The following is a 21,239-nucleotide window of genomic DNA, read 5'->3' as shown; positions in this document are numbered from 1 at the left end:
AGTTGTCTCATAACTTCATTGATGTAATCAGATTTATATAAGATGGCGATGCCTCCGCCCATATCGGCTGGCCTGATAATTATTTCTTTATTATCTTGTAGAGAATTAATCGCTGCTATTTGATCATCTGTGAGGTTACTATATGACGTTTTTTGTCTATGTATGGCAGGTACTACATCTCTTTTTACTAATTTGATAAAGGTATCAATAAAAGGACTTTGCACATTTGGGTCAAACGTGCTTTTTGGTCTAAATATTTTCTTAGATTCTGTTTGTATTCCTTTCGTTCCAAAGTAATGTCTTAATTTTAATTGACGTTGGAACTTAAAAAGATCTATTTCAAAATCAAAAGGCTTCTGTTTAAAAGTTTTTACAAAGGAAAGGCCCTTAGAGAGCACATCAAGTTCATTATGTGTGGGAATATATTTTGATAGATTGAATACCACTATTTCTTTTTGGACCTGTTCCTGCCTCTGCCGGATCTTTCATTGTCTAAACCTGCACTTGACCCCTCCCCTTCTACAGGTTTTTGATTTTCTGGCCCTTGTAGGTTTTGTATAAAAGTTTTTCCTTTTAAAACATTCGTCTTTGAATGAACACTATCAGAGTCACTCAAAGATGTATATGACTCTAGATCAGTGTATGATCTATTTGTCCGTTGTTTCCTATAACCAGCACCCGACTTGTTCTCTGCCATGCACCCACTGGTACACCCTATTATCCTTATAATCTTCACGTACAATTCTATATTTGTTTTTCTTAAACATTAATAAATCATTCCTGAAAGTTGAAACCATATTCTCTAAACGTAATAACCAATCAGTTTCAGTATCATCAGATAAAGATTTTAAACCAGTTGTTTCACACAAAGCAATCTCTTTTTCCAAAGCAACAATCTCTGTATTCACTTGTTGAATCACTAAAATTATAAGATCAAATGAGCATTGGTTTAATATTAAACACCATTGTCTACAAAATTCTGCGTTCCCACGACCTAATGTAGGTTGATTTCTGATTCTAAAACCACGTGGGATAAGGTTTTCTTTATGGTATTGTGACAGCGTAAGTCCATGCAAGGTCAATTCAACATGTCTTTTCTTTAATTTCAACAAATCATTATAAATCTTGCAAGGACTATCCTTGTCAAATTCCAATGTCTCAGTATTTGGAAACAAAATTTGAGATATATCTTTTTCACAAAATCTTTTTGTCCCAGTAAAGTCACTCATATCCAGTGATTGTGAATCCATTTCTCTTATATCGTTTCATTCACTTTCTTTACTTATAAAATTTGAAAAAATTCAAAATAATCAATGTCATCAGTGGAGGTGCAATAACTTCATATAGACAGTTATATAAAATATTTTTCAAGTCCTGCACACTCAAACATTATATATAGTTCTGGGTGCTTGGTCATATAGTGCATATAGAGAAGGAACCAGGACAAACTGGTACACCAGCACACCAATGTTAAATGCAAGGAACAAAGCTTTATAGTTCCATTTCAAAGAATCATCAAAGGTAACATAATATCAGTTCACTAAAGTGCAAGAGTGCTAAATAGTGCATGTCAAAAAAGTATTTATCACTAACCATTCAGTGTGAACCGATTATTAAGGTGAGTTACGCAGGTGCAGGTTGTTGTTTGATCAACAGGTGCGATACATTTATGATGGTTTATATGGAACAGATGCGCAGTGTGTTGGTTATGCCCCAGGAAAAAGGTGCCAGAGGGCGCCGAAACAGCTGTCGGGCTTCCTTTCACGATGCTGCTATATCGGTTCACACTGAATGGTTACTGATTAGTACTTTTTTGACATGCACTATTTAGCACTCTTGCACTTTAGTGAACTGATATTATGTTACCTTTGATGATTCTTGGAAATGGAACTATAAAGCTTTTTTCCTTGCATTTAACATTGGTGTGCTGGTGTACCAGTTTGTCCTGGTTCCTTCTCTATATGCACTATATGACCAAGCACCCAGAGCTATATATAATGTTTGAGTGTGCAGGACTTGAAAAATATTTTATATATATATAATATACTAAAGCAGGTTTGATCCTGGCAAATTGCTGAATGTTCTTCTTTTTTAGAAGGCGCAAGTTTATTGTATATGTGTTTTCATTATTATATTTATATATATTGTGACACAGTTAGGTTAGGGGGATCCCTCTCCTGGGTAGAGGACTCCTTCCTTACACACACACACAGCAGCAGGGAAGCAGCACACCAGTCTGGATGCAAGTACAAGCTGGCCGGCGCCAGTCTTTATTGTACAATGTCAGAAATAACACAAAGAAAACATAAACGTAAATCCTAGCCCTGTCGGGGCACTAACTTCACAGGTAGTTCCCTCACTACCAGAACCTGGCAGGGCCTAATGCCCTCGCCAGCAACAAAGCACAGCACAGTACTCACAGATAGGTTTTCCAAGTGTCTTTGAGCAAACTCTCTGCTCTCCCAGGTGAGACAATCAGCCCTAAACAAACTAGGCTTATATTGGCCACTCTCAGGTGGAAACCCTAACAAGCCTGTTACCAGGCTGCGAGAACCAAAACCTGGAGTGGCCGTGGGTGGAGCCCTCCCTCTCCTCTCACCCACAACCCCCAGGTCCCAAACCGGCTTTTCAAAAAGCCGAAACTCAAGCCTGCTACACTGCAGACTTTCTCCTGGGGGTTTAAAACACACGAGACAGGAATCTGGGACAAATGTACCTGCCACAGACCACTTTACCAGTGATCCTATCACATATCCCCCCCTTTGTTTCGACCTGTGGGGCGGAACAACTGAAGCCCCCAAACAATGAACGCGTGACAATGCGTCAGCATTGGCCAGCTGGCTTCCTGGCCTGTGTTCCACTGAAAATTTAAAAGTTTGTAACGCCAAGAACCATCTTGTAATTCTCGCATTACTGTCCTTATTTTCAGACATCCACTTCAGAGGGGCATGGTCAGTGATCAATTTGAACTTTCTTCCGACCAAGTAGTACCTGAGAGCCTCTAACGCCCACTTTATGGCCAACGCCTCCTTCTCCACTGTGGCATAGTTTCTCTCATGTACATTCAACTTTCTGCTAAGATAGAAAATAGGGTGTTCCTCACCCTCCTTGTTCTGGGACAGGACCGCTCCTATAGCTACTTCTGATGCATCGGTTTGTACTATGAATTCCCTTTCAAAATTAGGAGTCATCAGGACTGGTTGGGAACACAACGCTACTTTCAACTCCTGAAAAGCTTTCTCTGCCTCAGGACTCCATTCTACCATGACTTTTTGTTTGCCTTTGGTCAGGTCAGTCAGTGGGACTGCCATGGTGGCAAAGTTGGGTATAAACCTCCTGTAGTACCCGGTAATTCCCAAGAAGGCTCTCACCTGCTTCTTATTCAGAAGCCGTGGCCAGTTTTGTATGACATCAACCTTATTGAGCTGAGGCTTTATCAGGCCTCTGCCAATGGTGTATCCCAGATATTTTACTTCCTCCATGCCTAGACAACACTTTTTTGGGTTGGCTGTCAAACCTACCTTATAGATGGAGTCCAACACTGCTTGTACCCTGGGTAAGTGAGACTGCCAATCAGGACTATGAACGACCACGTCATCCAGATAAGCAGCCGCATACCGTCTATGGGGCCTTAGAATCCTGTCCATCATTCTTTGGAAGGTAGCAGGTGCCCCATGTAGCCCGAAGGGCAACATCTTGTACTGAAACAAGCCCTCTGGTGCTGAAAAAGCTGTCTTTTGTTTGGTGCTCTCGGTTAACTGTACTTGCCAATACCCTTTGGTTAGGTCAAGAGTGGTTAAATACCTTGCCGTCCCTAGTCTCTCAATCAGTTCATCCACTCTTGGCATCGGGTAGGCATCGAATTTTGAAACGCTGTTCAACTTTCGGAAGTCATTGCAGAAACGCACACTCCCGTCGGGCTTTGGAATCAACACAATGGGACTTGACCATTCACTATGTGATTCTTCAATAACCCCTAACTCTAGCATATTTTTTATTTCTTTTGACATCGATTCTCTTTGTGCTTCTGGTAACCTATAGGGCTTTAGATTAACTTTAACCCCTGGGTCAGTGATGATGTCATGTTTAATGACCGAGGTTTTCCCAGGTACGTCAGAGAACAGCACCCTATTTCTAATCAGAAACTCCTTGACCTCTTGTTGTTGAATTGCCGACAGGGTTTTTGCCACTGTCACTTCGGGAACTAAGGGCCCTGGACTTACTGGAGGGTCTCGGACGGCCGACAGTACCGTTCTATCTTTCCAGGGCTTTAACAGATTTATATGGTATATCTGTTCCGGCTTTCTTTTCCCCGGCTGGTAAACTTTGTAATTGACCTGCCCCACTCTTTCTAAGATTTCAAAGGGCCCTTGCCATTTAGCCAAAAGTTTATTTTCCACAGTAGGAACCAATACTAACACTCTGTTTCCAGGAGCAAAGCTGCGTAACCGAGCATTGCGGTTGTATACCCTCTGCTGTGCCTGTTGAGCCTGTTCCAGGTGCTCTCTCACTATCGGCACTACCGCAGCAATTCTCTCCTGCATTTGAGAAACATACTCAATCACCGTTTTGTAAGGACTAGACTGCCCCTCCCATGTCTCTTTGGCAATGTCTAGTAACCCCCTTGGGTGTCTCCCATACAACAAGTCGAAGGGTGAAAACCCGGTGGAGGACTGGGGAACTTCTCTTATGGCCAACAATAAATACGCCAATAAGTAGTCCCAATCCCTACCATCCTTGTCGACCACTTTCCTAAGCATGTGTTTTAACGTCTTGTTAAACCTCTCGACCAGCCCATCGGTTTGGGGGTGATAAACCGAAGTTCTTAACTGTTCGATTTTGAACAGGCGGCATAACTCTTTCATGACTTTGGACATAAACGGTGTACCCTGGTCAGTTAGTATCTCCTTAGGTATACCCAGCCTGCTAAAGACATGAACTAGCTCTCTGGCAATGGTCTTGGTTGACGTATTGCGCAACGGGATCGCTTCCGGGTACCTGGTAGCATAATCCATTATGACCAGAATATACTGGTGTCCCCTGGCAGACTTCATTAAGGGTCCAACCAAATCCATCGCTATTCTTTCAAACGGCACCTCTATGATAGGCAATGGAACTAGTGGACCCTTAAAATGTGGCCTGGGAGCATGATACTGACACTCAGGGCAGGATGCGCAAAAGTCAGATACCTCTTTATGAAGCCCGGGCCAGAAAAACCTCTGCATTATTCGCTCAGTGGTTTTCTCTACCCCTAGATGGCCTGCCATTATGACCATGGGCCAGATCCAACGCTGTTCTTCTGTAGGCTTTGGGAACTATTAGTTGTTCCACAACATCTTCCCCCTTCTTAGACACCTGATATAACAAATCCTGACACATTGCCATGTGGGGATAGGACAAAGGACTATCAGGGTCTACGGGTTTACCATCAACTACTTTTACATTCTCCCTGGCTTTTACCAAAGTAGGGCCATTCAACTGCTCCACGGCAAAGACCTCTCTTCTGAACTCTAAATCAGGCAGACGATCACCTGGCCCAACAACACTTCCCACCTCAATGGGAGGCACATCAGTTGGCGGGCCACCGTCACGTTCCGCATTCTCTAGTTCGCCAACCATAGTTAAAAAAGGGAATAACTCTGACTCAGAAGAAACTCCCTCCTCCACTACATCGACAACCTTCTCAAATGGATCGGGGTTGTTCACCTCTGGAACAAAACGGCTTTCCCACAACTTCCAGAAGTGAGCAAAGTCTCTCCCCAATATTGCATCGTACACCAGACCATGCACCAAACCCACAGAAACTATAGCAGAGCCACATGTTGTCTCGATGTTCACCTCGGCCGTAACATAATATCTAGTATCCCCATGTATGCAGGTCACACCAACAGTTTTCCCTGTATGCCTCAAGGGGTTCACCAGCTCAGCTTTTATAAGTGTCACCAAGCTACCAGAGTCTAACAGTGCCTCTACTCGGTTGCCATCTACAGTGAGTACACACATGTGCTTATCAGTCTCAGCCTGACGGTCAGCCGTACAGGCTATCTGTGCAAAGAAAGACCCCCTGCGGTAGACATGAGCAGTATCACATTGCATAGGTTCAGTTGTAAGTGCACAATTAGCGGCAATATGGCCGAAGCCACCACATCGGAAACACTGAGTCATATTAATGTCTAGTCGTTTACGGGGCAAGAACCTTCCCGGCCTGGCAGGCCTGTCTGCAGGTTCTACACCCTCAGTCTTAGGTACATTCCACCGCCCAGCACCCTTCTCCCCTGGAACAGTCTTACCAGTGTCTCTGGGAGTTCGCCGGTGCGCCATCGGGGCTCGGTGGGGCATACTCATCAGCTCCTCAGCCGCCACGTACCTCTCCACCAGCTCGACCAACTGGTCCGCGGACTTAGGGTCTGCATGGGTCACCCACTTGCGCAGAGTCACAGGTAATGATCGCAGGTACCGGTCCATCACGACCCTTTCCACGATCTGTGGTCCCGTCAGCGTCTCGGGCTGTAGCCATTTTGAGGACAGATGGACGAGGTCATGCATCTGTGAACGTGGAGGCTTGTCCTTATAGAACTCCCAGCGGTGGACCCGTTGAGCACGAACAAAGGTGGTGACTCCCAAGCGAGTTAGGATCTCCTGTTTTAGTTTTTTATAGTCCTTGGCATCAGCCAGGCATAAGTCGAAATATGCTTTTTGTGGCTCCCCAGACAAAAAAGGTGCCACCAGACTTGCCCACTGCTCCTGGGGCCAACTCTCCCTTTCGGCCGTTCTTTCAAATGCGGCGAGATAGGCCTCCACATCATCGCCCGAAGTCATCTTTTGGAGGAAGTGACTGGCTCGTACGGAGTGAGTGGTGGTGGGAGGACCAGTATTAACATCTCTGGGCCGGGCGACCAGGTGCTGTACCACCTCTCTTATGGCCTGGCTGTTTTCCGCTAAGGCCTGGCGGGTTTCCTCGATGGCAACCTGTTGTTGCCTGGCGGTTTCCTGCTGAAGTTTGTTAGTCTCCTGCTGAGCTGCTGTAGCTTCCTGCTGAGCCCTGGTAGATTCCTGCTGAGCTGCTGTAGCTTGGAGCAAGGCCTTAATAATGTCCTCCATTTTGTCCTGGGGTGTAGGTTGGAAGCTGAACCTTGCCTCTCTGAGCATTGGCTGACGCCTCCTCTATGGGACTCCAAGGACACAGTGTTATTTCCACAAATTGGGTGTCTGTCCCTTTAATTTTTAAATGGAAAGTTTTCCTCTTGCTGCAAGTTCAGTGTGTGTGGGTGCCCGCATTCTCCACCATATTGTGACAGTTAGGTTAGGGGGATCCCTCTCCTGGGTAGAGGACTCCTTCCTTACGCACACACACAGCAGCAGGGAAGCAGCACACCAGTCTGGATGCAAGTACAAGCTGGTCGGCGCCAGTCTTTATTGTACAATGTCAGAAATAACACAAAGAAAACATAAATGTAAATCCTAGCCCTGTCGGGGCACTAACTTCACAGGTAGTTCCCTCACTACCAGAACCTGGCAGGGCCTAATGCCCTCGCCAGCAACAAAGCACAGCACAGTACTCACAGATAGGTTTTCCAAGTGTCTCTGAGCAAACTCCCTGTCTGCTCTCCCAGGTGAGACAATCAGCCCTAAACAAACTAGGCTTATATTGGCCACTCTCAGGTGGAAAACTAACAAGCCTGTTACCAGGCTGCGAGAACCAAAACCTGGAGTGGCCGTGGGTGGAGCCCTCCCTCTCCTCTCACCCACATCGCCCAGGTCCCAAACCGGCTTTTCAAAAAGCCGAAACTCAAGCCTGCTACACTGCAGACTTTCTCCTGGGGGTTTAAAACACAAAAGACAGGAATCTGGGACAAATGTACCTGCCACAGACCACTTTACCAGTGATCCTATCACAATATATATATATATATATATATATATATATATATATATATATATATAATATATATATATATATATATATATAATTTTTTTTTTTTTTTTTTTTTTTTTTTTTTTTCAGATAATTTTTTTATCTTGATGTGTAATAATAAGTCTTATAACTTATTTAGCAGCTGATAGTGATCTGTGTCCTGGTTGATAATCTAGTAGCACACCTGTGAAATTTATAGCTGCTTCTGTTGTCACTACTCGAAATAGTGTAAAAAGTGGTTAATGCAAGAAGCGCTTTTTTTTTTTTTTTTTTTTGGATTCGTATGTACTAATTACTATTGATACCTGCTGGTCCACAGAAAGATGAATAAATAAATAATCAAACTGCAAACCAAACGAACAAATAAAAAGGAGGTATGTAAATACTTAAATAAAATTAAAAAGAAGAAAAGAGGATGAGTTACTTTGAATAGAAATGAAGATAAACTAAAATAAAAATAAAATCAAACAACAAAAACGAAATGTGGCTAGTGCAAAATTAAATGAAATTGATAAAGTACCAGTGATATTTAAGCATAAATGTTTACACTCCTTTTGTGGGAATGATAGGTGCCCGCTGCTTTGGTGCAGTGCAAACGGGTAACTGTCCCTATCTTACCCTAAAAGCGGCGTTTGTCCTTTGTTGCTGGTGAACATGTGCTGCTTGATGCTGTACTCTCTCCCACTCTGCTGTCAGCGGACTGTACCCAGTCTGTTAGCGGGGGTTGCAGCTCAGCATGCAGCGATCTCCGATGTGCCTCCGGCAATCTTTCTGGCCTCTGGCTCTATTGATGAAAGGTGGCTTGTGTAGTGGTCTGGGCTCCAACATGTTTCGTCCACAATGGACTTGAAAAAGTTGGAGCCCAGACCACTAACAGACCGCTAACAGACTGGGTACAGTCCGCTGACAGCAGAGTGGGAGCGAGTACAGCATCAGGGCCCTGGAACCAAAATTACAATAAATTTAATTGTGTTGAATGGTTTTAATGTTGTTGTTTTTATTGCATTTCATAGTTTGGTTTCTTTTTATATACAGTTTAAGCTACTTTTATTAAAAAATTATTTTTTTTTAACAAAAAATTATAAGACAGGGCCAGATCATAGGGCCTCGTTCAGCAAGGATCGCAACTGCTAAAGCGTACACAGACTGTCAATTGTTGTGTACTGTGCATGCATTGCAGTGCGCGAATGCCTCACTGCGATCAGGACTGCGATATCAGTGAGTAAGCAGACCCATCGCACAGTGATTGACAGGCAGTACCATTTGGGGGTGGTGACGGGTGGTGGTCAGAGAAACGCAGGTGTGCCAGTGCGTTTGAACGCCATTATAGGGGCGTGCATAAATTAGCCACTGTGATGGCATACGCAGAATGAGCTCTCACTGCGTGCAGGAAAGTTTGCAATTTAGTGGTAGGGACAGACCTGACTTAAATGTATGAGTGGCTTTGATGTACTTCGATATAACCAATGTTTTGGCTGGATTACAAGGTATTACGGATGTGCGAGAGGAGAAGTGGGCGTCTACATGTTGTCCGTGCGAGTACTTTGTGATTGCAATTATTAGCATAGTTTTGCAGCAGAACTGTGTGCGCGATTGCATCTGCAATCCTTGCTGAATGAGCCCCATAGTTCAATAGTGCTCTAAATTTAAAAAACAAACCCTCATACACTTTAATATACATAACTTAACATGGATAATATATCTGGACAGCAGCATTATCATTGGTAGTTGGTCATGGACCTAACTATAGGTGGACAGTAGTGTAAAACATATTAGTGTATAGTAGTAGCATTCATTGATAACTTACCAAAGAATTTGCCTTATTCTTTGATATTTAATTCTTGCTGAATACTGCGAAAAATCCAACTGTATAATAGAAAAGTACAATGTGTCACTATGGACATTCATCTGCACTAAAAGCATAGTTTTACGTAGCATGTGTTTTTTATATACAAATATTAAAAAGTGAAATACAAATCCATTAGCATAACATCATTGGTCAGTAGCATTAGCATAGGTTGGCGGCCATTGCCTTAACTATACGTGGTCATTATCGTAAAACATTAGCTATTGGTGCTCAGCAGTGCGGTCTATATTATAGGTGGTCAGTGGTCAGCAGTGCGGTCTATATTATAGGTGGTCAGTGGTCAGCAGTGCGGTCTATATTATAGGTGGTCAGTGGTCAGCAGTGCGGTCTATATTATAGGTGGTCAGTGGTCAGCAGTGCGGTCTATATTATAGGTGGTCAGTGGTCAGCAGTAGGAGAAATGCATTTAAATGTCTACATAAACATTTAAATAATAAGTTCATTGGTGCTCAGCATTGGGGACTATTGAATAGGTGATCAGTGGTTAGCCGAAGGAGAAATGCATTTAAATGTCCACATAAACCTTTAATGAATAAGTACATTGGTGCTCAGCATTGGTCAGTACATTGGTCCTCAGCAGCAGGAGAAATGCTTTTATGTCTGCATAAACATTGGTGGGCAGCAACAATAAACAGTTTGTAAAGTTTGCTTCAACCAACACCTACCTCTCCTGTCTGCCTGTGCTCTGCTGGCATCACAAACACGACTATCAAAACACAAAATGGAGGAGGGGAGGGTCCAGGATGACGTCCGCATCGGCCGTGTCGTTGCACATATCGTTCTGTCGTTTGGTCATGTATATCGGTGTAACATTGAACAAAGGTTTATCTATTTTACACAAATCTATTAGAAAGCAGGCAATTAAGAAACAAATGTGTTCCCAAGCGCTCCTAATGGGAATTACTCATCTACGAGTAAAAGAATTGTTGCTCAAAGTCACATAGATTATAAATAAGTCTAGGTAATTCTCTTATTCAGTTGCAATATTGCGTATATGTACAAACGCTGAGTCCAGATATCCAATAGTCACAATGTTGCGTTATATACAAATGCTGAGTCCAGATATCCAATAGTCACTCCAAATCCTCTAGTATTTCTCCTTCACACTGGGCCACTTCTTATGCATGCAGAATTCTCAGTGTATGTTCATGCAAAACAAAAGAGGAGTACCAGCATAGCGTAAAACCTTCAACATTTATTGAAATTTAAAAAAAACGTGTAAATGGATGCGCACCATTAGTAACCTTTTGGGAAAGGCACACTGTCAAGCATATAGGGGTATTACTATGCTCCCCCCTATAGAGCAAAGTTGTAATCATCGTACCCCTATATGCTTGACATATAGGGGTAGATGAGTAATTCCAATTAGGAGCGCTTGGGAACACAATTTTCTTATTGCATGTTACTTTGGTGATCTGTGATAATCACTTGGTCCCTGGCTGCCCTATTTAGCATGGATCGCAATTTGTTTTACACTTGATTTACCATATTCTATTAGAAAGAAAGTTGAAATGTTCAGATCTGAAACCCTACCATAATGATCACTGCATATGTATGAATAATATGATACTGACCTAACACTTCTTGGGCCTGGACATATTTTATTATATAGAGCCTATACCATGGCCATGTCTGCCTGACCCCAATTATTGTTTTCTAGGTAACATATCAACTCAAAATCCTCACTACTGCTCTATTCTCCGTCTCAATGCTGCAAAAAAAACTGACAAGGTTTCAGTGGCTTTCTTTGGTAATCCTTATGGCCGGCGTAACGCTTGTTCAGGTAAATTCAAAACACTAGATTTCTTATAGTGTATTTTGTGTTAAGAAGTATTTATGTCGATGTCCAGTGTGTAGGGGGCTTAATTTGTAAAAACTACTCTCCTCTGGACACATTCCTGATTGCTGGTATTTAACAATGAAAAATAAGAATACAGTACATTGGCTAGTACCAACCGTACGGTGCCTTGTGAATTAAATTATGTGTATTACAATTAATGCCAGCGGCAGCCAATTCATTGCCACAACCTTTGAGGGATAGTGAATGTGGGCAATATGATTGTAATACAGTACATTTGTATGCAGTGCACTCGATCTGCCTATTAACTCAGACAGAAGGAGCAGACATACAGTGCAGTATTAAATGCAAGATATATGTGAACATGATCTGCCTTATCTACACTGTGATTTATAAATGTGAAGCAGTTGCATTGTGATATAAATGGAGGATAGCTGTGCACTTGACTGAAATAGTTTAACCTGACAGAGGGAGTAAATACACTGTGATTTATATAGCACAGGATAGATGTGTACTTAATGTACCCTACTAATTCTGAGAAATGTAGCAGTCACACAGTATAATAATATGTATGAATCACGCATATTATTGCTCTGTGTGACTGCTCCGTTTCTCAGAATTAGTAGGGTAGATCCAGTCAGTGGCGGACTGGGCTGGGGAGCGGGTGCCATCTGCCCCCCGGGCCGGTACATTGTTAATATTTGATGGCCGCCTGGCTGTGGGAGAGAGTACTGTCATGTCAGGCTGACTATGCTTCAGCTCTGACAGGGGCTGACCAGCTACGCTGCGAGTGAGATCTAAGTTACAAAAGGCTAATAAAAATGGCTGCCCCCATACTGAGCTACAAAGAAATGGCCGCTGTCGACCAATGAGGAGCCAGGTTTCCATTCCCAGGAAACATAGAGGCTGGAAAGTGGAAAAAGGGGGCGGGGCTTATCGGGGAGACTGTCAGGGAAGCGGAGATGAATAAGAAGCTTTATGGCCCCCAGGGAGGAGAGAGACAGTGAGGGCAGAGGTGAGGAGTACTAAAGAATGCAGGAGAACATGCTTCCTGTCTTCTCTACACTTGTAGAAACCAGGTAAGTGGAGGGTGGGGCTTATATACAGTGTGTCTATTTATCTATCTCATATCTATTTATCTATCTCTCATATCTATCTATCTATCTCATATCTATCTATCTGTTGTTTTGTACTTTATAATGTCCATGGACGGAATTCAATTCAATGCGATGCTGAATAGGACCGGGAGGGAGCTCGCGGAGCTGTTCACTTCAGCGTGCTGTTACGTCGGAGCATGCCGGTTCTCGCCACCTAACTTAGGTATTTAATCGCGAGAACCAGCATTCAAGTGCCAGCCGGCACTTGTGTAGGATTTCATGATTTCTCCTCGCATCCTCATTTCTCCTCGCATCCCTTTAGCCCGACCAAACGTTGCGTTGAATAGCTTCGGGAGCTCCCTCCCAGGGCTATTCAACATCGCTTTGAATTGAATTCCCCTGCATGTGTGTGTACTTAATGTGTCTGTATGTATATATTAATGTTCCCACTAGGTACTTTTAGCAGGAAACTACGCCCTGCCCGTTTTGTTAATTGTGAAATGTTCGTTTTGTGATCGATGAATTGCACCCCACTTTGTCCGGGTCAGACACACACACTGTGGGACAGAGTTTTAGAGGAAGGTGGAACAAAGGGCCGGGCACAGCTGCTCAACCCAGCCTCCAGGAGACACACACAATAGATGGTCTTTATTTATAGCTCTTTACCATAACAATTTTACTCTCATATACTTAATTTGCTATTTAAACCACACGCACATTACGGAAACCATGTCACGCCAAATTTTACATTGCATTTGCTAGTAGAAAAACTGGGCCACTTGCTTGTGTCTGCCCCTCAGGCTGAAAGTTGCCAGCCAGCCCCTGGATCCAGTATACATCTATCCTGTGCTATATAAATCACAGCAGCATGATATATGTGTATTTGATCTGCCTTATAATTCTGATGGACGGAATAGTCACACAGTGTAATAGAAATAGCAAGATATATACACACTAGACCTGCCACATTAACTCTGACTAAACAAACTGTCACGGACTGGGGAACTTGGGGTTGTGTACCTGAACTGGGTTGTAAGACAGACACCTGAACCAACAGGTAGTTTGAAACTGGATGGTTTAATGTAGTTTCTGCTCATACAGTAATAGAGGAGACTGATATAAGATGTTATAATATAGTCCTCTGTGCAGAGATAACGCAACTAGAAGATACTGAATAAATCTGTAAAACAATAGTCTCTGAATAGTCACTGGACTTGGAAAGGAACTGTACAAAGAAACTGTAGACTTGGAACTGAATGAACTTGAAGAATAGAATTTGACACCGGACTGGAGCAACGAGGATTGAACTTGTAGAACTTGGAATATGACTTCGGACTGGAGTAACGTGGAATGACCTTGTAGAACTTGGAATTTGACTCCGGACTGGAGTAACGTGGAATGAACTTGCAGAGCTTGGAATATGACTCCGGACTGGAGTAACTTGGAATGAACTTTGAAGCACTTGGAATATGACTCCGGACTGGAGTAGCACTGGTAACATACAGGAAACTCAGGAACATGGGTATTAAGTGAGAATCAGCCTAGTTATTAGCTCGGAAGTATAGGTTTCACACCGGGAGCTCAGGAACATAAGTCATGCAGCAGCAATGGACATTATTGCACTGGCAACCAGCATGTGTTACAGGAAGGTCTTTAATACCATCAGGCTGAAGTGGATTGGCTGAAGCAACTTGAGACGGCTGCTGACTGGATGCACGAATATCACCTGACCTGGCCCAAGATGGCCGCGGCCATGTTCCAGAAAACTTGCATACTGGCGCGCCATGCACGCAGGGATCTGCAGCAGAGGGACACAGGCAACATCCGGGATGCTGCAGACAATCCTCAGGCGGAGGCACCGCATGGGAGATCACCGGAACAACAGACCGACGGCTCAGCGGGTAGCGATGGCACAGCCGCATCGAAAGATGTAGGGGTCTGAGACTTGGGTCTCTTGCACGGTTTGTGACACAAAGTAACCACATAGTGGACTATTAAATGCAGGGTATATGTGCACTTGTCCTGCTTGATTAACCATGTCAGACAGAGCAGACATACATTGTACTATAAAGTGGAAGATATACAGTATATGCACTCAATCCACCTTAAATGAAGTATTCACACAGTGGACTATTGAATTAGGCTACAGTATATGTGTACTAGATCTGCGTGTTTTACCCTGACAGAGCAGACACACAGCACATTATAAAGTGCAGGATATATGCGCTCTCAATCTGTCTTATCAATTTTGATGAATCGAGTTGGTGTACAGTGTAATATAGAGTGCAGGATATAATATATAGACATAACAATTTATATGAAGGTAGAATTCTAGTGTGTATTATATTATTTCACGGGAGCGGTATGAAATACCGCTGGCCGCATGGCCGGGAGTTCGAATCCCGGCAGCGGCAGGCAGACAAATGAAGAGATCCCGGCAGCGGCAGCCCGACAGTGCTGGAAATCCCGTTCGTCCGTCCGTAGGTGAGTACTTACTAACCTAACCCCCCTAACCCTCCTTAGGGGTGCCTTACCCTAACCTCCCCCCCTGTGCCTAAACCTAACCCCCCCCACCTTCCCCGCTGCCCAGGGGCGTCACTAGGGTTGGTGTCACCCGGTGCTATAACTCGTGGTGACACCCCACCCTCCACCCAAAAAAAATTAAAAAATCAGATCCAAGGTGCACAGCTCCACGCTCCCTCCCCCTTACCAGTCACGCAGTCCAGTACTCACACTGCAGTTCTCCTCCCAGAATGCCGGCGGGCATGAGCAGAGAGAGAGAGGGACTCACAAGATGATGACATCATCATCTCACGGGACCTGTAGCTCCGCATCGGCGAGATACAGCAGGCACTAACTATGATGGCAGCATAGCCGCATAACAACAGTCCTCAGACAGCCTACCTCCTTTTGTGATCCCAGACAGCCTGTCTCCCCTTCTCTGTTCCCAGACAGCCTGTCCCCCCTTCTCTTTTCCCAGACAGCCTGTCCCCCCTTCTCTTTTCCCAGACAGCCTGTCCCCCCTTCTCTTTTCCCAGACAGCCTGTCCCCCCTTCTCTTTTCCCAGACAGCCTGTCCCCCCTTCTCTTTTCCCAGACAGCCTGTCCCCCCTTCTCTTTTCCCAGACAGCCTGTCCCCCCCCTTCTCTTTTCCCAGACAGCCTGTCCCCCCCCCTTCTCTGTTCCCAGACAGCCAGACAGCCTGTCCCCCCTTCTCTGTTCCCAGACAGCCTGTCCCCCCTTTTCTGTTCCCAGACAGCCAACCAGTCCTCCCTTCTGTGTCCCCAGTCTGCCCCTCCTGTTGTGTTTCCAGACAGCCAGTCCCACCTTTTGTGTCCACAGCCGGCCAGCCCTCCATTCTATGTTCCCAGACTGCCAACCACCCCAACTTGTGTCCCCAGCCAGCTCCCCCTCTTCTGTCCGCAGCCAGCTCCCCCTCCCCTGTCCCCAGCCAGCCAGTTCCCCCTCCCCTGTCCCCAGCCAGCAAGCCAGTTCCCCCTCCCCTGTCCCCAGCCAGTTCTCCCTCCCCTGTCCCCAGCCAGCCAGCTCCCCCTTCCTTGTCCCCAGCCAGCCAGTTCCCCCTCCCCTGTCCCCAGCCAGCAAGCCAGTTCCCCCTCCCCTGCCCCCAGCCAGTTCCCCCTCCCCTGTCGCCAGCCAGCCAGCTCCCCCTCCCCTGTCCCCAGCCAGCCAGTTCCCCCTCCCCTGTCCCCAGCCAGCAAGCCAGTTCCCCCTCCCCTGTCCCCAGCCAGCCAGCCCTTTTGCTTCCCTTACCTCTTCTTGACTAGCTCCTCCATTCCAGCAGCGGCGGTGGGCGCCGAACTTCCGACAGCAGCAGCCAGTGGGAAGGTGGGCGGGCAGCAGGCTCCTCTCTTATACAAACGGTGGCGGCAGGCGGGCAGCTGACTCCTCTTCCACCGCAGCGGCGGCGCAGTTTGACGCCATGACGTCACACGCCGCGCGCCTTTAAAAAAACAAAACAAAACACTTTTAAGCATAGCGGCCAGGATGGGCGGCGGCCGCGGAAGAGGGTGGGGGAGTGCACAGGCAGCAGTGACCTTGCAGCAGCTACTGTATGTGACGGTGGGGGAGTGTGCGGATTTTGGTGTCACCCCCTTGGAGGGTGACACCCGATGCGGCCCGCACCCACCGTGTGACGCCACTGCCGCTGCCTAAACCTAAGTCCCCCGGGGTGGTGCCCAACCTTAACCTCCCCCCGGGGGTGCCTAACCCTCCCTCCCCCTAGCCTAACCCTCCTGGGGGGGTGCCTAACCCTAAGTCCCCCCCGGGAGCCCTAAACCTAAACCCCGAGGCTGTCCGCTCGTGGCGCCTGGCATCCCTTCGATCAGGATGCCGGGCGCTGGTCTCCCGGCATCGGAAAAATTACAGGCGTCTAGATTTAGACGCCTGTCATTTAACCCTCGCCGGGATAAAGCAGTCGGGAAGCCGGCTGTCGGGCTTACGTCAGCCAGCTTCCTGATTGCATCCCTATTTCACAGCTCCCTATTTGCAGGGCCGGCTCTTGGGTGGTTCGACCAGTGTGGTTGAAGAGGGGCACGACCCCATAGAGGACGCACCCGTCCACACAACATCCCGATTTCAGCGGGACAGCACTGTCCCACTGTTCCACCCGTGGGCCGAAGTGTCCCGCGGGTGATCAAAACGGGAGGTTGGGCACCCCTACCGCCACGGCGGTGCCGGACCCTGGACTAGCTGAATGGATGCTGTGCGCATACCCAACTAGTGACAGAGTGCTCTGCTCTCCCCCAGCCTGATGTTACACGGGAGGCATGCCATGCGGACACGCTCCCATGTAACGTCACTTAAAGGTGTGGCCTGTGGTAATTAGGCCACACACCCATTTCCAAAGCCGCGCAACTAGGAGGCGCGAGATACAAAAGTAGGCACAGGGCGCGGCTACCCCTGGAGCCGGCCCTGCCTATTTGTTATGCGATAGCATATTTTTTGCTAGAACTTAGTATGTTATTTAAAGGATACTGTTCCACTTTTGTGAAGATACAATTACACATCATTATGACAAACAGAGTGGGTGCTAATATATTGAATGACTTGTAATTAACACAGAATTCAGGTCACTTAGGGATAAGCGAGTCCTTGAGGTCATCAATAAATAGATTTCTTACATGAATGGAATTTTTTCCTATGATCAGTATACAAATTTTGGCTTGAATTTAATCAACACTGCATGCCCTACTATTAATATATGATCACATGCGGATTTACATATGATGTAGAAAATATAGCATCTACCTAAGCGGAAAATCGCAATGAGGATCCACTTAGGGATGACTCTATAGTGTTATTATATTGAAGGAAGATTAGAATCCTCAAAGCACAAGTGAACTGTAGAATGGATACAATGTCCTTATGAGAATTCTAACAAGAGATACTTATACAGTATATAGAATAAAATACATAATTTATTAACCCAGAGATACATGGAATAAAACGCTGTCCAATGTCAGGAGAGTTTGGAACCAATATTTGTTCAACTCGGTGAAACATAATTAAGTGAATGAGACACATATATATACAATTCTATATCCATATTAATAACTAGTGGTGGAATGTACAGTATTGAACTTCTGTTTTTAAAACACATTTTCATTTTTTATAAACATTAATTCTATTTTTAATATTTCACTAACTGTTGCCTAAATTGTCTATTTTAATTATAATAATAAAGGTTACATTTTTACCTGAGTGCACCAGCAAAAGACAATCAAATCCTCTCTTTACATTGTAAGAATACAATACATAAATTTAGTGAACCTTGCTTTTCTCTCCTTTTATAGTGGCCCACGGATTCCCCCAGTTCACCCTCTAAGGAAGTATCCGTAGGCTCTCGTTTTGTGGGTTTAATGGCTGTCCTCACTGCCTGCTTCTCCAGTGGTTTTGCCGGTGTCTACTTTGAAAAGATTCTTAAAGAAACAAAACAGTCTGTGTGGATTAGAAATATACAGCTCGGTGCGTAGCCAGCAAAACTGTGCATTATCCCACATTAAACAGCAATCTTATACCAATTTATGTTGTTGCTTTCCAGGAGTCTTCAATACTAAAAACGTATCCATCATGTGGTGGAGTGAGACACAGATATGCCCCAACTGCTATTTTTCTTAGACAGACTCCTGTTTAGATAAGTAGGGATAGTTTCCTATCATCTGGAATCCAGAAGGAAGTATATGGTAGATTTTATTCAATGAACAAACATTCTAAATGTTAATAGTCTTGGCATATAGCAGAGGTTCCCAAACTCTGTCATTACAGTCCAGGGTTTAAGGATATCCATGCTTGAGTCCAGATGGTTAAATCAAATTAACTGAAATATTAATTAAGTCACCTGTTCTTAAGCATGGATATTCTGAAAACATGGACTGTAATGGTGGAATATGTGAACCTCTAGTATATAGTATATATGTTTCTGTCTTTGTAAGCCCACTGAAACCAAAAGGAGAGGGAAAGTCACTCCAAAAAGCCCTTCTCAGTGTGCCATGTCCCGTGCGACTCGACTTGCGCCAAGCATCTTTTTTTGTCAAAAATGCGTCTTGGTCACAATCGGATGTGACAGTTTGCTTAGTGAGACTGCACTGATTAATTTGATTTGTGACACTTGTATATCTGTATGAGACTGGGTCTCAATCTATATACAAAGTGCTATGATGCAGCGGCCGTGGATTGTTTTCATGCCAAGTTCCATTGTACTGCGTATACAGACTCAGACGCACACAGATATACAAGTGTCGCATATCAAACTAGTCCATGCAGTCTCATGAAGCGGTTTATCACATCAGTACAATTTTTGTGCGAAAAAGGCGCTTGGTGACCTGGCAGCTCACTCGCACCAGATGTCTCGTTGCATCTGTATGTACATGGCACCTCTTTAAAACGGGTTGAGTACGGGATGCCTGCGCTTGGGATCCTGGCAGTCAGACTCCCAACGCCGGCATTCCGACAGGGTTAGAATACAGACACTTGCCGGTCAGTATTCTAACCCTCTCCCTACCCTAACCCCCCCCCCACCTCCCTAGTGTCTAAACCTAACCTCCCCCTCCCCGCACCCTAAACCTAACCCTCCCCACTTAGTGCCTAACTCTAACCCTCTTCCCTAGGATTCTGATAAGTGCCGGAATCCCCGCAGCCAGGGTATTGACCGCATCCCCTTTAAAACATTTGTTTCTTCTTCCTCCTCTAGGGGGCACAGGGAAGAACACTGGGTATAGCCTGGAGAGGAGAATCTGGGCATCAAATTATTAAATGTAAATACCCACAAACCCAGGCTCCCTCTCCTATATACCCTGCCCCTAGCCATCGGCCATCAGTTTTTAGTTTGGTGCTGGCAGGAGGGCACCATTTTTAGAGGGGGATGCTATTTTAGTTGGTCCCCCCGTGATTTCTGTTATTTTATTTTATTTCAACAGTAGTTTATTTTCATCTCGAGTGGGCAGTGAGAGGTGTCCTATAGGATGCCCCCATTGCCGCTCCAGAGCCGGGGCCGCAGCATTGACGACTGGGATCGCGGACTGCTGACTCTGGAGCCATAGCTGGCGCTAGACTGGGATAAGGTATGGTGGCTCTCTGCATGCCAGGAGCCGCGGGATCGTGCCCGTTACCGCTGGTGCAGGAGACCACTGGCGGTACTGGCAAGTTGGGGCTCCCGCACTGCCCACTTGACCACCAGCGCATTTTTATGGAACAGGGTGCCGCTGATTAGTGGCAATGGATATTAGCCCTGGGGTCCGGCCAGACAGGGGAGGAGGGCGCTCCCGGTTGTCCCCTCCCCCAACCTTGGGGCGCTCTCTTTATGCGGTGGGCAAGCTCCAGGGCAGGGTCCTCCCCTCTCTCCTCCCCCTTAGAACGCTGAGCTGCCTTTTCTTACACTGCCTGCCTCAGCACAGCATGCTTATCTGGCTGGTTTGTTGAGCAATATTTGCCCACATTTTTCTTGCACTGGAGTGGTCTGTGTGCTTGTGAGTATTTGTAGTACTCTGTGTCTGTGTACCTTACTGGTCACCTGGGGAACAACCCTTACAGTTAGTGAGTACAGCACTCAATATATATAGCACTTTCTACTTCAGGGTCCATAGGGTATCCACAGGATACCTTGGGGTATAGGTGTGACGTCAGTCATCGGGCACCATAGAGTTAAGCTTTCAGCCTCCCAGGATGCACTAGGGTCCCCCTCCTATACCCCGCCCCCGAGCCAAGGCACCTCAGTTTAGTTTGGTGCCCGGCCGGAGTCGGATGCACCTGTTGGAGTGGGGGCTAAGAAGAGCCCCTGAAGTTTTCCTGCATGCAGCTGTGGCTGCACATCTGGATGTACAGCATGGACAGTCAGTCCTGACGTCCATGCTGTCTTCCCTACACCCCCGCCGGTACCAGAACGCCGGTACCGATTCGGGGATGCTGGTGAGCATCTGGGGTCACAGCTAGCGGTGACCCCAGATGTTCCGGACCATGGCCGGAATCAAGGGGGACAGCAAGGTAAGCAGCGGGATCCCGCGGTGGGTCCCCGGTGTTACATGGTCCAGAGTCCCCAGGCAGGGGG

At 45.8% G+C, this 21,239-nt stretch overlaps 1 protein-coding gene across 2 annotated transcripts in view; it reads left to right on the top strand.

Moving 5' to 3' along the window:
- The window catches only part of SLC35A3 (solute carrier family 35 member A3), a 92,388-nt gene that overhangs the window by 49,299 nt on the left and 21,850 nt on the right, over positions 1-21,239 (top strand). For both annotated transcript variants that reach the window (XM_088481492.1, XM_088481483.1), the window contains exons 4-5: positions 11,443-11,565; positions 18,490-18,661. In XM_088481492.1, the coding sequence (XP_088337618.1) occupies positions 11,443-11,565; positions 18,490-18,661 (295 nt within the window). The remainder of the gene's footprint in view (positions 1-11,442; positions 11,566-18,489; positions 18,662-21,239) is intronic.

This window comes from Taudactylus pleione, unplaced genomic scaffold (genome assembly GCF_031769625.1).
Source record: "Taudactylus pleione unplaced genomic scaffold, aTauple2 ptg000017l, whole genome shotgun sequence".
Classification (NCBI taxonomy): domain Eukaryota; kingdom Metazoa; phylum Chordata; class Amphibia; order Anura; family Myobatrachidae; genus Taudactylus; species Taudactylus pleione.
The sequence above is the reverse complement of the archived record's forward strand: the minus strand, read 5'-3'. Positions and strand labels throughout refer to the sequence as shown.